Genomic DNA, 13145 nt, shown 5'->3' on the forward strand with positions numbered 1-13145 from the left:
ACCTGAAGACTGAAGACCTCTACTTCATGCACATACAGTCTACACACTATAATATAGGTGTTAAAATTAAATGTTTCTTCGGTGCACTGCAATGCAGATGCGGACGATTCGGTATCGGTTCAGTAATAATCATAACCGGTTATTACATACTGACATCATTTATCTCATATGCGAGCGGGTGTCACAGTTTTCTCCACCGCATCTATCATGGATCAGCTGTGAACGCTGCTGCCGTTCATCTGTGTGTAAACCAGGCTTTACTTTATCATCTGTGAAGAGCGCCAGCCCGTAGAGCCAATCGCAGCCCTTTCAGTTGAGTGCGTGACCAATCAAAGGGGTGTAAGAAAGGACTTTCTAGACAAGGATCAGACAGCGAGCGTGATATTTGTTTATTTGCTATAAATGCTTGTGTTGTTCATAAGCAAAGTTTATATATCTGTTAGTATTACAAAATTGTATTATAAATAGTATATAAATATATATTTATACATTTTAATACAAAAATTGCTGTGCTGTGAAGAAAATATAAAACCGTGTATGGAAAGCATCGACGATGCACCGAGATCTCAAATTGAACAGAATCGATGGCATGATAATCGTAACCGAACCAAACCGTAAGACCAGTCTAGGTACACAGCTCTACTATATTATGTTGAGTTACTTTGCAAAAGTTACCTTAATGATTAGAACGTGTAAGAGTCATGAACCTAATTGATAACAGCTTATATTCAGCAACAATCTAAAAGCCAATGGTAAAATCCTCACAGAATTCTGTCATTAAAAGGCACATAGTTTACCCCTTTTTTATGATTTATTTTAATATTATGGTTCTTCTGAGTGTGCCAGTTTAGGTTCAGTTCAACACACAATTCAGATGTTTTTATTATAATGTGTTAAGTGTCATGTTGGGGGCGTTTATACAGTTTGCCGTTTTAGGGGAGTGTTGCTTCACAGTTTCGGCTTCCCGCCCAACGTATCAAGGGGGCGGAGCCAAGAGCTCCCACGCTCTGTGTTTGCAACAGACAGGCTGACAGACAGAGAGAGAGAGAAGCTAAGCTAGAATGAAACCCATGCCAAGAACTCCGAAATGCACGACGCCGTGCCACGCAAAAGGTACAAGCAATAATTCCGATTACAGCGATAATCTGGAGAATATTGGTCTTTGGTCCCAATGAGCTTTTCATCAAAAAATAGAGCATGGGTGTTCCTTTAGTGATATCGCTTTGACTCACATGCTGAAAATGGCGGACGTGCAACAAGAAACTGAGGATATGATCGTGACGTAAGGCGGTCAATCAATATTGGTGGGCGGAGGGACCACTCTCCTACGTAAAGTTGAAGTCGGTTTGAAAACCGCTCCAATTGTTCCACCGTTTTTATGTTGTTAAATTGAAAAAAAAAAGGACTGTGTGTGTTTATATCACCCCAATATGACGGTCTATACACTATACTTACACATGTCTATCCAAACAGCTTGAAAAGTAGATTTTTCACCATAGGTGCCCTTTAAAATCAAAGTGACGCTAACTTCTGGGTTAACCTACAAAATTATATCATCTCTGCAACACTTTCCAAGTCAAAAATAAAATCTTGCTAAATGTGACATTAATCTCTTGAAGGTATTGCGGGGAACAGGAGGGTCAAAGCCCATGTATACTGACCCTCAAAAGCTCCCAGGTGTCATTCCTGGAGATCCTCAAAAGCCTATTCCCATCCTCTCATCATCTAACTTCTCAATGGAGAGCACTTCTAAAGACCACAGTCTCGGGGGCAAAAAGAGAGAGCGTGGGCTCTTTTACTGGCTTCTGGCACAACCACTGACTATTTTTGGAGGCAGACGGAGAGGAGATATGGGGACCGCAATTCGGGATGCTGATGTTTTTAAGCCTAATGGAGCACTCGGAGAGGTCTGGAATGAAGAGATGTCGAGCAGCATGCTGGGAAAAAGGCTGAGGAAAGTTGTGCAGAACTATCAGGTGAGCGCAAACTGATATTAAAGCCTCTACTGTATAAAAACACAGTTACTAACTGCCAGGACTGCAACTGCTGATCAGCAAGGCATGAAGTCTCTACAGTTAATCCATTTTACATAATCCTTCAAGGATGAAGCTCTACTGCATATAAAAATACAAAACACTGCCTCAGACTAGAGTTGCAAAATTCAAAAGAATCACAGGCCACGGTTCATGCCACATGTCATCTGCAGATTAACCGGTTTAATCCCACCGGTGACCGTGGCTTTTTTATTATTGGATGCTATAAAAGTGTTGTGGTTTGCTTTGAGCAAGAAATTGAAAAAATAAAAATAGATTGTGTTGGTTTAAATTAATCAGTGCCACATCCTAAAAAAAATTAACCTTCCTAGAAGTGAACTCTTGTCAGAATTTTACAATTTAGTTATTTAACGCTTTATGATTATGCAAAGTAATTGAATGTAGTCAATATTTAAGTTAAATGTTTGCATATGATTTTCGAAATTAGCAAGTTGTGGCTGAAATCGCAGTGATAGCCTTGCATTAGGGAGGTATAAGAAATTTGTACTCAAATTTCATGAAAAAAATAATAAATAAATGGATTGTGATTGTTTGATTATAATCAGCATTATGATTTTAAAACATCGGAAAAAAAGAAGCTAATATTAAGGCAACAACGCCAAAGCTCCAAAAGGATCGCAGTTTATTATAGGACTGCACGATTAATCGAAAAAACATTGTGATCTTGATTCGACCTCCTACTACACAATCTTAATCCAACATCTCTACGATTCAGCCAATTATATTTTTAAGGTCGGGAGAAAAGCATAAAAGCAGTTGCACATGTCTTTACATTGTTTTAAATACCATTTTGAGGGGTGTAAACAAAAACAATGGTCCTGTAAGAGTTGAAATATTGCAAATATTCTGATATCTTTGACAATTCAAAACATTAGCTGAAAACAGAGACTGGTAACTTCACAACCCAGCAAGGGGGAATGCGGGAAAAACCAGTTCCTGCTGCATTTGCATCTGAGTATGCTGAAACTCAGCTTCATCCCCCCAACTCACGCATATGGTCATTTAATGTTCTAGATTAACCAAACTGACTTTAACTATCATGTTTGATATCAATTGAAATGTCTCAGTGCGATTGGTACAATGGTCTCATTCTCTCAGAAATAGACATAATCAGAACAATAAATATATAACTTCAGGCATCTTTTGAACCACTGTGAGGGGTGTGACTTTTACACTAAGTGTGAATGCCTTTGTTATTCACACCCCCTTTCTTGAGGGAATTCTTGGATTATTTAAGGTAGGGTATGAGAAAGTCTCGGCGCGATTCTGCCTACCCAGATCAGCCCATAACATGGAGCCTAGGCTCCACGTTATGTAAAATTTAAACGTTATGTAAAAGGTCAGGTATGCATCTTTTCATCTTGGATTTATCTTTGATAATTTGATGTTTTGTATTGATCATTTATGAATTGACTGATTGAATTGGCATAATACATTTACCTGACTAATAAATTGTAATGTTTGACCATATTTTGCTCACTCTGTAATTATTAATTCAAGTAGATTACGCTGTATCCTTGTTTCCGCACGTCTTGCGTCAGGTCAGTAGACGGACTAAAATCCAATTGAGATGGAGCATTGGCACACTAATTGTGTTTTAGCGATCCGGCTGACTCTTGATATTGATTCACGTGTACTTAGGTGGAAAGGGCGATAACTTCCGTCTAGGTCAACAAGGTGTTGCACGACTAACCTAGATTGGGTACCCGACCTTTGTTTGAAGGTAATATTATTCTAAATTAAGTTCATATGGGAAACCATGGGCTTGGTGAAAACCAAAGTTACTATAGAGTCCAGTAGTCGGGTACATTTATATTAATGCCCTAACCTCTAATTAGAAATGATGATTGTCTTAACTCAAAGGTGTACATCTAAGCGGGACTAACTAAAGTATTTTAGAACGAGCGCGCTGGTAGCGGCCATCTAAAGTATTAGTCAATTTACCTCTGTTTAAAGGGTCACGAAACACCAAAACACATTTTTTGAGCTGTTGACAGTCGTATATGTGTCCCACACTGCTAAAAACACTATTAGGACACCTATATTTCACTAAAAAGTGTAAATTGGTTGTTTTTGCGTTATTTCAAGCAAATTTGTACTTCCTGTTTGAAACGAATTTTTGAAGCTGCGTCACGGTCATGACATAATAGCGTGTATTCCAGCGTGCAGACTGGGCGTCTGTGCCAGAGTGAGTCTTATTACGTCTTACAGTGTGATACATGAGTAAGGCTTGGTTCAAACCAATCAGCGCGCTCTATTGTGGAACTTCATTAATATTCATTAGTGTCACCGTGTTTACGCCACAAAGACGCCACGTTGTGTTGGCAAAACAAGCGTGAAGTGTTGCGTTTATAGTTTGCTGCCGTTAAGTTTCGTTTTCATTTTCTCTCTGTGAGAGCTTATCTGGATCATGTGTGGATTACAGTGTACGCGATGCTCGACAACAATAACTTACGTAACTCAGGTAAAAATTGTTTACCTGAGAGCTGTTCTCATCTGCAAACGCTGAAATCTGAATTCGCTTGTAGTATTCTCTCCATATAGACGCGGCTCTAGTTGCTGGTGATTGTCCTGTCTCTACAGATTTGGTAAGTGAGCGACCAGTGCTCTTTGTTTATTCAGTTTGTTCGTATCGAATTAAGTTACTATTGCACTGAGTGCAGAAATGTAAGCACCGCATTTTGTGACCGGAATAACACACGCGGCTTTCTGACGCTACCTGCCGTGTGCATCTAAGTTTCCGGGAAATGCGGAGTTTTTTACTCTCTCATTCGCCGTGCGGTATCAAACATTGCATGAAAAATACACGCTTGCAGCAGTTCCTTGAATCAAATATTTCGTTTGTCGCGAGAGGCATGAATGAATTCCCTGAATGAAAGAGCCAAACTGCAGTTAAAGTCCAACTTTTAATAATTTGGCAAATAATTCGACTACAGATGTCCATGTAAACACAGTCACATTGTCCGCTGTGGGTGTGTATTTTGACTCTGAAACTCGCGCGTGCACAAATAGACACTCCCACACCATCCCACTTTAGTTTCTCCGACACTCCCCCCTAAACAGAGCTGGACACGCCCACTTTTCTGACTTTTTCCAAAGTGGAGGTGTGAAAACACCCTGCTGAAACGAGGGGGTTTCATGGCCCTTTAATATTCAAGACTGACCGGAGTGTGACCGTGAGGGACGCCTTCGGCCGAGGCGATTTCTCTGAGCGACATGAGCACCCGAATGAACGGATGTAATAGTTACTAGTGAAGACAAAAGGTTCAAACATTTATCTAAATTACATATTGATATAATCTTCTTAATGTTTTATAATTGGAGTCAGATAAAATGAGGATAAATATATTAATATTCTAAACCACCTCATATTAAAATTGGAGTCAGATATGAGTTAAGTTTAATATAGATCAACATTGTGCACTGGAAAGACCGAACATGCAGTGAACCTTCATCCACCAGTGGACACCGGCATTGGGCCAACTGGGTGGACCTTACAGTCCCAACGTATTTTCTGTTTTACATTTTGATTTCTAAAGCTTCCAAGAATCCAAAAAGAGTCACATATTGATAAATAATGTCATGATCGCTGTTTTAACATTAAGTTATGATTGAATTGCCTCTTGTTACAGCTATGAAATAATTTGATAAGTAGGAAATATTAATGGGCCAATGACATCACCACATTGATATGGTCTATATACATTGCTCAGCAACGTGGACACCTCCAAATGGTTTTGAAAGAGTCACATACTGTATTTATATTAGGGCTACTCGATTTTGGGAAAAATCATAATCACGATTATTTTGGTCATAATTGTACTCACGATTATTCAAAACGATTATCAGTTAAAATCAAAATTATTAGCGCTCCTGAGAATTTTTTTTAAATGAATATTTTCCAAATCATGTTTAACAGAGCAAGGAATTTTAACAGTATTTCCTATATTTTTTCTTCTGGAGAAAGGCTTTTTTTTATTTCGGCTAGAATAAAAGTAGTTTTAAATATTTTGAAACCCATTTTAAGGTCAATATTATTAGCCCCCTTAAGCAATAAATATATTTAATTGTCTGCAGAAGAATCTACTGTTATACAATGACTTGCCTAATTACCCTAATTAAGTCTTTGAATCACACTTTGAATCTGAATGCTTGTATTTTGAAAAGAGTCTAATATTATGTGCTGTCATCATAGTAAAGATGAAAGAAATCAGTTATTAGAAATGAGTTATTAAAACTATTGTGTTCAGAAATAAGTTGAAAAAAATTTTCTTTCCATAAAACAGAAATTAGAGAGGAAAAAGGCTGCAAATATTCAGGAGGGCTAATAATTCTGACTTTAACTGCATTTAAACAGATGTTTTCCACCCTGCAAAGGAAAGAGAAATAAATACAATACAATAAAAATATGAAACAAACTGTGCTTTAAGCATCTTCACCGTAAGAAAAACTCATTAGCTTCAAATGTCCTTCTGTCAAAAGCACTGAGGGATTTTCTCGTTTTGTTGTTTGATTAATAATCACAAAAACAGGCGGCAGCAGGAACATCGCATGCTTTCACTTTAATGGTTTCTCTTTCACGTCTTTTGATTCTCAACTCGTATGTTTATTACACAAATGAGGGTTATTATGAATAATCACTAAACACCGCGTTTTGACACCTATTTGACCATTAAAGCGCTCACGTTAAGATGACTCTAGATGTGTGCACTGACTGTGCCCTGCTCGTCTCAGTGTGCGAATGAGATGGAATACTGACTGCATGCTTCTGTGTGTGCGCGCTGCACACACACACACACACACACACACACACACACACACATATAAGCATGCGGTCTTTCGTGCTGCTAAGTAAATAATCATTTATCTCGATTAATGGTTTTTCATAATCGTGAGAAGCTAAAATCGAAATCGGATTTTCGATTAATTGCACAGCCCTAATTTATATTTTACCCAAAATTTAATTTCTCAATGTAATGATTGATATTCGTGGCTGCGAAATCAAATGTTAGCTGACCGTGAGCTGTGCGTTTACCAGAGACGACGCGTACGCCAGCTGATGATGTCTAGTTTAGTGAATGGAACGTGCATAGGCTGTAAATAACAAAATAAAGTTGCAAATAATGTTCAGCTTGCTGCACAGAGTGGTCGTTTGTGAGCCACACAGGAAGTATGATTTTATTTTTTCTCACAGTGATGGTGGCCATGACATGAGCGCACTTGGCAGTAAAAGTGAAACTGAAAGCGGTCACATCATTTAAATGGTCATAACGCATTTTAGAGTTATGATTATGACAAGCATTTGATATGGTTTTTCTTTCATTGCGAACACAAAGTGCTGTACATGAAAATAAATATTTAACAGTGTCAGTATAACTACTCTAGCTTATATATTGTTGAGTGTAGTGCAAGAGGAAATCTTATATTTTTATATTATAATCTTATTTTACCAGTGAAAAAAATAATCTAACAATGTTGTCAATGACAGATTGCAAACATACATCTCAAACACAATAATTCAACTTCAGAATTATGAATATTAATATTTCGATATCATCACTTTATTGTGCATTAACAACCAGGGTCTGTTCAAGTCCACCATTCCAAGTCTATACAAAATTTGCCATTTTAACCAACAGTAGACCTACACATAAGCCTAATATAATTGTTGTTTTTTTACCATATGTTTAAGAATAACTATAATAATAGCCTACTTGTATTAACCTTTTATTTACATCTATAGAATCGTGAGAAAATCTTGAATTTAGGCAAATAAATAAATAAATAAATGAATAAATAATTTTTAGCCAGAATCGTACAGCCCTAATTTAATACTAAATGGCCATCACAATAGATAAAATTTTATTATTACTAAAAGGCCATCAGATAGTCTACATGATTGCCTTTAAGTAATAAAATTTGATACTTTTGAAGCTTTAGATTTGCAGCCTTTTATATTAGCTTTCTTCACACTGTTGTCTGTGCAAACCAACAGAAAGCATGTAAGCCCATCTCAGGGTGTGTTTATTGTTGTTTTTAGTTCAATGAAAATTAACTATCTCTGTTAATTTGGTTCGTTTAAATAAGTGTAAAAGCTGCCTCTTAAACCTTAGTTTGCACCAAATAATGGATTTACAGTGCTTTAAATAGGGGTCTCTGTTTCCTTCCAAACAAACTCTGAAGTATGAGCACAACATGGACCAAACAACATGATGCACATTTCGCTCATTACCAGTCAGTACAGTAGGTGAAAACGGCAGCAGATTTGTGTGTGATGGAAGAATCCATGACACTGTTTTGACTTCATTCACCTTTTAGAAGCTCTTCACGAGTTTTCAAATGTTAAATATACCATCTCGTATATGCACAATGTATTACAATTGTGAATCATTTTGGATGCTTGATATCCTCCAGTGCAATATACACAAAACACTTTTTTTTTTTTTTTTTTGCTTTGTTACCAGAGATGCGCAAAGTAGGGCCCATGGGCCAAATTTGGCCCACTATAACTTTTGATTTGGGTCAGCATTTGAGAGGAGAGCGAGTATGATGGCAAAGGGTTGGGGGCAAATGCCTTAACACAGAGATTGTAATTTATAATTCGATGTAACCTTTTTTTAAAGGTTTTTGAGTTACAAAAAAAAGCTAACTGAAATTAATAAATTCTATTTAATTTTGTAAATGAATTTGATTTCATAAAATACAAATTCTGTTCCTCAACGGATAGATGACTAAGCAGAAGACATCGACAAGCAAATCAAGGACAAAAACTAGTGTAATTCTGTTCGAAAATGAGATTTTGTTTTTATTGTACTTAATTCATTATAAAATGTAAAAAAAATAAATAAATACTATGTTAGTTAATATGAAGGAACGTTTTCTAGAAATTTTTAAATATTATTAAATAAATTAGAAAATTTCCTATTGCAACTATATTTACCAAAATCTACCCTTTTGTTGTGCTAGGTTTTGCCATCTGATAATTGGCTAAAAACAAATTAGAGCTGCATAATAAAATTAAAAGTAAAAATTATAATAATTATTTTGTTTTTGATAAATTTATCACAATTTAAAATTATGACCTCTCTGTTAATTTTTTTTAAATATACTTCAGCAAAATCATTGCACAAAGAAGTAGAACTCATTCATATGGCAGATGCTAAAAATAAAGTTAAATAAAACCTTAATTTGATCAGTGTTTCTCAAAAGTGGGTCGTAGAAACATTTTCAGTGGGTCGCTGGGTGTGTGGTCAAAAAAACAACAAAAGTTTAATTTAACTTATTTTGCTTATACTGGACTTTTATTTTGAAATGCATGCATGACAACCCTACTGTTTGACATGTGAAATTTCTTTTAATAACAGCAACAAATATGTCGAAGCGCAAGTGCGACCCCGAATATGTAAAGTATGGATTGACATATTTTGACGACCAAAAAAGACTTATAGCCTCAGTGTGTCATATGTAGTCAGGTGCTCTCACAAGAGAGCATGAAACCTTCTAAATTAAAACAATATTTAGAAACCAGCCAACATGTTTTATTAACAGTTCAGTTTAGTTCATGGTAACTGAACCTTTTCTTACCCTAACCACTGTTAACAGTATTTGTCGTTTTTACTTAGTAACATTTCTATAATTTAATACATTTTGTTAAATGACAGCACTAAAATATTGTATATTTGTAAGTCTAAGTGATTTTCTTATGATTTATCTGTCACTACTTTTGTATGATAACAAATAAATACAAATTAATAATAATTCCTAAAATTGTATTATAGTTCCTAAAAATTTGGGTCGCAGCCTGATGACCATGTAAAAATGTGAGTCCCATGGCCAAACCAGTTGAGAACCCCTGAATTAGATAAAACTAAATTATGAATGCACAATCCTACATTTTACCAGCTGTAAGTGTTTTTAAATAACAAATTAAAATCAAAGTTATGCTTATGAGCTTCACAGGAGCTCCACATATGCAATCATGTTAAAAACCATATAAAATAGATGTGAAACAAAAAATAAACTTCAGATTTTAAACATTTCCATGTGAAACCCATGTGATTACATTTTAGCAAATGTGGACACTTAAAAACATGACACAGAAAATCACATGGATTTTACACCAATTCTCACAATATTTTATTATTATACAGCTAATGTATAGAGCATGTTGTTTTTTGTAATGACTATTAAACCAGATAAATATTATAGCTTTGCCAGTCTATCGTAGTCTTTTTGTGTTTTCATTTCAGGCAATGAATAAATATGGAGTCAAGTACCCTGCAACAGTGAGAGCAGCACACCGCTACAAACTCAGTGGACCAGAAATTCTTTGTGAAATTAAGGAGAAAGTTCAGGTCACAACTTTAACACCAGATATGGAGCCATTTTCTGGGTTTCCATGGGGCTCTCAGTTACCTCCACGCCAAATAACCTCTGATGTCGGCCCGTTCAAAACCTGTGCAGTGGTGTCGTCTGCAGGATCTCTCAAAAACTCTGGATTAGGAAAGGAAATAGGTAATGCCTAAATTTTTGACACCATCTAGATTTATTTCCTTGATTTGATATACACTAAAAATAAAATAAGTCTGTTTGGTAGATAGTGTATATACTGTGTTCTGATTTAGCTTATATTCAAATCTGAATTTCTATTAATATTTTATTATAATAAAAATATGCTTTAAGTTTTCTCACTCTGTCTTTTTGTTTTGTTTTAAATAATGCTGTAATGCTGTTTTTTTATTGATATGATCAGTTTAATCATATACATTTTTGGAGGAATAGTTCACACAAAAATGTTTATACGCTATTTACCTTCCCTCAAGTGGTTCCAAACCTTAATGAGTTTCTATTCTATCTTCTGTTAAAATAAATAAGATATTTTGAATAAAGCAGGTAATCATTGACTTCCATTGTAGGAAAAATAAAAACTATGGAAGTCAATGGCTACAGGTTTACAACCGTCAGATGTAGCTGTTTGGCTCTACCGTTCTTCGGTGGCTCATCCATGTATTAGATGACTCTATTACATACTGTACAATAAGTTAGCTGACCAAAGTAATTACGAGGAAAAGACTTTATTGAAGACAATGTATAGTACAGTTCCTCAGCATCGATGTTAACCCGTCGGTCTTTAAGGCCGTACTCACACTAGGTACAGTTGCCTCGAACCGGGCCAAAGCACGCTTGTCCCCCCCTCCCGTCTCCCCAGACGGCCCGCGCTCACACCACAAACGGGTTTGGCACGCTTACGTCATCGCTGCTGCGCTGTTCAGTGAGAAGCACTCTCTCACTCAGCAGCACAGTGGAGATTTCTCTAGTTATATCGTTTCAGTTGTTTGATATGCCGTCAAATATTTCGCCAAACAGTTCTTAGGGATGCGGGGACACGCAGTCAAATATTTCGCCGAACAGATCCGCCACTTTTGGCGCTCATAAACAATCATAAAGCTCTCGTGCTGCAGGAATGAAGAGGTCTGCTGAATGCGTGCAGCTGTCGTGCAGTGAGGGGTTTGCCTCTTTAAAGGGTCACGAAACACCAAAACACATTTTTTGAGCTGTTGACAGTCGTATATGTGTCCCACACTGCTAAAAACACTATTAGGACACCTATATTTCACTAAAAAGTGTAAATTGGTTGTTTTTGCGTTATTTCAAGCAAATTTGTACTTCCTGTTTGAAACGAATTTTTGAAGCTGCGTCACGGTCATGACATAATAGCGTGTATTCCAGCGTGCAGACTGGGCGTCTGTGCCAGAGTGAGTCTTATTACGTCTTACAGTGTGATACATTAATGCATGAGTAAGGCTTGGTTCAAACCAATCAGCGCGCTCTATTGTGGAACTTCATTAATATTCATTAGTGTCACCGTGTTTACGCCACAAAGACGCCACGTTGTGTTGGCAAAACAAGCGTGAAGTGTTGCGTTTATAGTTTGCTGCCGTTAAGTTTCGTTTTCATTTTCTCTCTGTGAGAGCTTATCTGGATCACGTGTGGATTACAGTGTACGCGATGCTCGACAACAATAACTTACGTAACTCAGGTAAAAATTGTTTACCTGAGAGCTGTTCTCATCTGCAAACGCTGAAATCTGAATTCGCTTGTAGTATTCTCTCCATATAGACGCGGCTCTAGTTGCTGGTGATTGTCCTGTCTCTACAGATTTGGTAAGTGAGCGACCAGTGCTCTTTGTTTATTCAGTTTGTTCGTATCGAATTAAGTTACTATTGCACTGAGTGCAGAAATGTAAGCACCGCATTTTGTGACCGGAATAACACACGCGGCTTTCTGACGCTACCTGCCGTGTGCATCTAAGTTTCCGGGAAATGCGGAGTTTTTTTCTCTCTCATTCGCCGTGCGGTATCAAACATTGCATGAAAAATACACGCTTGCAGCAGTTCCTTGAATCGAATATATTTCGTTTGTCGCGAGAGGCATGAATGAATTCCCTGAATGAAAGAGCCAAACTGCAGTTAAAGTCCAACTTTTAATAATTTGGCAAATAATTCGACTACAGATGTCCATGTAAACACAGTCACATTGTCCGCTGTGGGTGTGTATTTTGACTCTGAAACTCGCGCGTGCACAAATAGACACTCCCACACCATCCCACTTTAGTTTCTCCGACACTCCCCCCTAGCTGGACACGCCCACTTTTCTGACTTTTTCCAAAGTGGAGGTGTGAAAACACCCTGCTGAAACGAGGGGGTTTCATGGCCCTTTAATAAACTACGGCAGTTTGCGTTCACTGAACAGTAAGAATTATTAATAAATCCATATGAAACAGTGCCTTAAAAGTCACATCTCGCTTTCAGTTTCGGGCTTTGGCGCGTTTTCCACTCACACACAAGCGTACAAAGCCCAAGTGAACCGGGCTCAGGCACACCTCTTCCAACCGGGCCAGGGCCGGCCAAGTGAACCGTGCTTGAGCCCGATTCAGCGCACTCAAACGATCCGGGAAACAGGCCTGGGCACGGTACGGATGGCATAGTGTGAGTAGGCCCTAAGTAACTTAACCCAAAGTACTGTCTGTGAGACACTACTTTATACTAACTTCAAACAAACCCTTGTTTATTTACAAAGCTCAGCAGGAAC

General features: G+C 37.3%; 1 protein-coding gene across 5 annotated transcripts in view; it reads left to right on the forward strand.

Annotated features, from left to right (window-relative positions):
- The window catches only part of st6gal1 (ST6 beta-galactosamide alpha-2,6-sialyltranferase 1), a 36410-nt gene that overhangs the window by 15970 nt on the left and 7295 nt on the right, over positions 1-13145 (forward strand). For 3 of the 5 annotated variants that reach the window (XM_073934475.1, XM_005161298.6, NM_001003853.1), the window contains 2 exon segments: positions 1620-1976; positions 10304-10568. In XM_073934475.1, coding sequence (XP_073790576.1) covers positions 1620-1976; positions 10304-10568 — 622 coding nt within the window. 5 annotated transcript variants of the gene reach the window in all.

Source organism: Danio rerio, chromosome 21, assembly GCF_049306965.1.
Source record: "Danio rerio strain Tuebingen ecotype United States chromosome 21, GRCz12tu, whole genome shotgun sequence".
NCBI lineage: Eukaryota > Metazoa > Chordata > Actinopteri > Cypriniformes > Danionidae > Danio > Danio rerio.